The sequence below is a fragment of the Ananas comosus genome, linkage group 12 (genome assembly GCF_001540865.1).
Source record: "Ananas comosus cultivar F153 linkage group 12, ASM154086v1, whole genome shotgun sequence".
Taxonomy (NCBI): domain Eukaryota; kingdom Viridiplantae; phylum Streptophyta; class Magnoliopsida; order Poales; family Bromeliaceae; genus Ananas; species Ananas comosus.
In genome coordinates this window covers 6,861,869-6,867,201 of record NC_033632.1, presented here as the reverse complement: position 1 = coordinate 6,867,201, position 5,333 = coordinate 6,861,869, and the positions used below count along the sequence as shown (strand labels likewise).

The 5,333-nt window shown below is 31.3% G+C and overlaps 1 protein-coding gene across 1 annotated transcript; it reads right to left on the bottom strand.

Moving 5' to 3' along the window:
- LOC109718741 lies at positions 1,339 to 3,546 on the bottom strand. Its single transcript, XM_020245138.1, has 6 exons — positions 3,262 to 3,546; positions 2,842 to 3,089; positions 2,417 to 2,629; positions 2,224 to 2,316; positions 2,040 to 2,138; positions 1,339 to 1,488 (listed from the first exon to the last, which is right to left on the bottom strand). The coding sequence occupies exons 1-6, from the start codon at positions 3,536 to 3,538 to the stop codon at positions 1,468 to 1,470; spliced, it is 951 nt and encodes a 316-aa protein (XP_020100727.1). The 5' UTR covers positions 3,539 to 3,546; the 3' UTR covers positions 1,339 to 1,467.

Below are 5,333 nucleotides of genomic sequence, written 5' to 3'. Positions count from 1 at the left end.
GATATTTAGATTGGAATTCAAAATTTGTTTTGATATAAAATTCAAAATCTAAAATTAAAATTTGAATGCTGAATTTTTCTTTTAATTTTATTAATTTATATTGACATTTAAATCTTGTGTTTGAACTTATAATGTGAATTAAAATAATTGGAATTTATATTTGGAAATCAGATTTTGAATTTTAAATATGATATTTGGAATCAAGATTAATCTAATTTGAGTTGAAAATTCAAATTTAAGAATTAAATTTGAATTTATCTGAGCTTCTCGCTCCATTTCTTTGGGTGTTTTTTGATATACTGTTTCATATGATTTATAATAATTTTGTTCACCGATTCAGCCTGTCCATTGGTCTGCATATAATAAGGTGACGAATGAAGCAGTTTAACTTGTCTCAACTCCAAGAACCTCGAGAATTGCTCTCCTGTGAACATCGTCCCTTGGTCGATTATGATCGTCTCTGAACACTACAGGAAATACTTTATTTAATGAAAGGATAAACCGTCGTTATAAACACATGATTCCGTCATTAATATGCAATAACGACGGACAATTTAACCGTCGTGATCCGTCGTAAAAGCTTCTGCCGTTAAAAAACAGTTATGACCAAATCAACCGCTGGTCGTTATAGAGCACTAACGACCAAATCATTTGTCATTGTTATTTAATAACATTAGTAACCACTCCATTTTACAATAACGACCAATTTTACCATCGTAGCAGAGATTATGAAAAGTGTAATTATTCTATTCATTGCGTTAATAACGACCAAACATTTCGTCGTTATTATAACTAACGGCCACATATTCCGTCGTTAAAAGCATTTCACAACTATAAAAGAAGATTATGTAACAACGACCACTCTTCCTGTCGTTAATAATATACATATTGCATTTGAGATCATAATTTATTTTTAACCGATTATTATTTTTAATCACATAAATACTTTGTATACACAATAATGTAAATACAAATATACACACACATATATAAACAAGCTTACAACAAATCCACAATTTTTAGATGTATAATAAAACTTCATTAATAATTGAAGTAATTAGCATCCACAATATTCATATTTTTGTCCAAAACATTCATCTATTACATATAGTTTCAATTCCATAACATCATATATAGTTTCCATCACACCATTACATACATAGTCAACATTCAAGAAAAGACAATGAATTGCAAGATCTCTTTTTTGTTTTGAAACTGACATTTTTTGGAAAAATGGTGATAGTCGTGATATTTAGTACTTTGTTTTCTTTTTGTCCAAAACATTCATCTATTACATATAGTTTCAATTCCATCATATCATTACATATATAGTCAACATTCACCAAAAAGAAAACAAAGTACTAAATATCATCATTACATATATAGTCAACAACTATCACCATTTTTCCAAAAAAGGTCCGCTTAGAAACAAAAAAGAGAGCTTGCAATTCATCGTCTTTTCTTGTCCTAAAAATCACGATGAACTACCTACAAAAGAGAAAATGGTGTAAAAGTTAAAACAATATAAAAGTAAATCATGCAAATAGATTTTGAACAACATAGCAAATAAACAACTCATAGAATCTAAAAGAACTTTTGTATACTACTATAAACATGCAAAAATTTTGCAAATCAATATAAATAAGATTACATTGTTTATCCTTCGGATGGAGGAGGTGGACCATTGGAATGTTGGCGTTGAAACATTTCTTTAATCATTCTTATTTCGGCTTCCATTTTATCCATACGGCTCTTAAGCGAATCATTTTCTCTTCGAGTTTCACGAAGTTTAGCTTGTAGTTCAGCTCTAGTTTCAACATTTTTCATGTCATTAGGCTTTAAGCCACCACCATGGCAAATAATATGGTTATGACGTTGTGGCCCAAAACATTCTTCAACTAACTCGATATTGGATAAGGATGGTTTTGATTGAGTAGCATCAACAATTTTATCCTTCAAGAAATAAAAAAAATAATAGTAAGTTGATAATGCATTAAAAGTGATAAAACTAAATTAATAAAAGAATATGTTCCACATACATATTGTTCTATAGTATCTTGATCAACTAACTTGTCACCCTTTTTTCGACTCTCAAAAAATATAGTTGCTAAGCTTGGTGGTTGACCGACTTTGCCTCCCTTTTGTACATAAATCAAACACAAATAACATTAATAAATGAAAGAATTAAAATATCAAAAACGTATAATGCTAACTTTTCATTACCTTTTTCCAAATAACTTGTCGAATTGGCTTACTACCGGTACGATGAGGCATTGTTAACTTTGCCCTATTACTAGAGTTCCGTTTGCTTGCTGCCTATTTATATAGAAGAAAAAATAAATCCCAAAATAATAGTAGAATGTACTATAAGAAAAGAAAAAAAAGAAAAGAAAAAGAAAAGAAAAAAAAACCATACCATAAACTTTTTACTTGAGAAATGTTCCTTTACTAACCACTCCCAATCCTCCCGATTAATATCTTCAGGAATATTTCTTAGAGTCTCTTGTATAGTACTACATGGTTTTACATATTTGCGATGCAAATCTCCCCTCCATTTGTTCCACAAATCATTCATATGCGCTAGGATATCTTCACGAAAATCCTCCATCTTTGTATTCTCAAATTTATCCTTCAAGTTGAAATCATATTTATATAAGTTTATAAAACTTATAATTATAAATTCAAACTTATATGCTATTTCAATTTATAAGCAGGTCACTAATAAATTTATAAGCAGATCACTAATTGTAAATCCAAAATTATACTTTTACAACAATTGAATATGTATAATGTGGTGGAATAATTGTCAACTCAAATTGATATTAAGTTAAATAGTTTTACCGTCACTGCAGCCCACATATGTTCTTTTTCTTCATCCCCAATTTCCTTCCATGAGTGCACACGAAGTGGACAAATATTGCGATCACGTATGATTCTTCCTAGATGCCTCGAAAATACCCTATGATTCTTTCCAACAACACGCTTATTGTAGAATTTCACATTTAGCTTTTTTCCACTTTTCAACTTTGCGACTTCCTTACACTTGTTTCTACCTCGCACCTTTCGCTTCTTTGCAACACTTGTAGAATCTAAGAATAGGAAAAAAAACAAAAATATGCATTAGCAATAACCATTATATGTTAACACATAATGATAAAATAAAAGATGATGTATAGAGTAGACATACATGTAAACGCATAAAGATTAAATAAACGCATAAAGATAAACAGATATGTAAAAACAAAAGGAGAGAAGTTATACCGGTTTCCCTTGATTCTTCTTCAATATGTGTTTCTTCCATAGGCTCAAAATCTTGAGGGAGCGAAATATTGCCTAATTGCCCAAGAGGAGTTTCAAATGATGGTATAGTAGCAGTTCCTACACTTTGTGACGTCGATGGTCGTAAGGAATTGAAAGATCTTAAACCAAATTGTGCGCGCCCTTTACCCAATGAACCCGGTGGTATAAACGTAAGCTTGTCTCCTCTAGAAGTAAAATCATTCCCGTTTCGTGATTTTGGCGGCTGCATTCTGTACATATTACAAGAAATTTAGTTCATTATTAAAATATAATAGTGAAAATTCATTCAAAAATAAATAAAACTCACAAACAAAAATAAATATATCTGCATATAAGAGAAAAAATGTCAAATACAAAACAATCTTGTCTTCATAATCAACAAATATGTATTCATTCTTTTATGATCTTCGTTTTTTCTTCTTTCGTGTGGAAATTGCATCAACCATCATTGGTTCTATATCTTTTCTATTCCAGCTGATTTTATTATGCATGTTTGGTAAAGTGGACAAATTATTGATAGGAGTGAATGATTCATATTCTTGATATGCATCAATTCCATCTTGAACATCTTCAGAATCTGTTTCCGTTTGCAGTGGCATTTCATATAAGTCACGAGGTTGAGTCTTCTGCACAACATGCCATCCTTTATTAATATTGTCGGTAGCATAAAACACTTGTGATGCTTGATTAGCTAATATAAATGGCTCATTTGTTTTCAACAATCTTTGGCAATTAACGCTAACAATCCCATATTCATCTGTTTTGATTCCTTTTTCTCTATCGTATACATCATACCAATTACATCGAAATAATACTACTCGATGACCTCCAACATACTGTAATTCAATAACCTCCGTCAAGATCCTATAGTAATCTCGTTTTTCAGTTTCGGCACCAGTATCACCAACTACAACTACCCCACAATTTTGTGTCTTTAAGCCTTTGTCACGATCTTCTATCCGAAACCTATATCCATTTATTAGATAACCAGTATAGCATGTAACATATTCAGTAGGACCACGTGACAAAGAAAGCATGTGTTCCATGATAGAGCTTTTGTCTTGCTTATATAGATGCGCTACCTACAAGGCGAATGATTAATTAAACACTTTGCGTTCTATATATATTGCAAATATTGACCAATAAAAATATTAATTAAAAGTGAGCTTACCTTGATCTTAAACCACTCAATAAAGTTCTTATCACACAATTCTAATCCTCTACTAATATGAGTTTGTGAGTACTCTCTGCATAAGAGTATAAATGAACTTATTATATACATAAGAAATTGAAAAAGAAGAAAATGGGTAATGTTCATAAACAATGAAATCATACTCGAGAAATGGTTGAACTTCATGACAATTCTTTAAAATATAAAGTTGTGCTTGTTCGAGCTCGTTTCCATCTAGATCATATATTGTTCCAGCTCCTAGAGCTTTTCCAAGTTGAGAAAAAATAGATAAACCTTCACCAGATGTGTTATCTCTACCATCATAATTTCGCTCATGACGATTAAATTTTGTCTCAATGCCATGAAGATATCTTGAGCAAAAAGTCATACATTCATTTGCAATGTGGCCTTCTGCGATTGAACCTTCTGGACAAGCTCTATTGCGTATAAACCTTTTTAGAGTGTACAAGTACCGCTCTATAGAGTACATTGACCTATATTGGCTTGGTCCTCCAATCTTAGCTTCATTTGCTAGATGAATTGGCAAATGCAACATAATATCAAAAAATGAAGGAGGAAAAATTCTCTCTAATTTGCAAAGAGTTATTGGAATTTGAGCCTCTATCTGATCCAAATCATCTGCCTTGAGTGTCTTAGAGCCTACCACAGTGAAAAATAAACATAACTCAATAAGTGGTTCGTAAACTTCTTTAGGAAGTAGACCACGTAGAGCCAGAGGAAGTAGGCGCTGCAGCATAATATGACAATCATGACTTTTCAAACCAGAAATTTTATGTTCCTTAAGATTTATACAATGAGATATATTTGAGGAAAAGCCATCTGGAACTCTTAATTGCTTAAG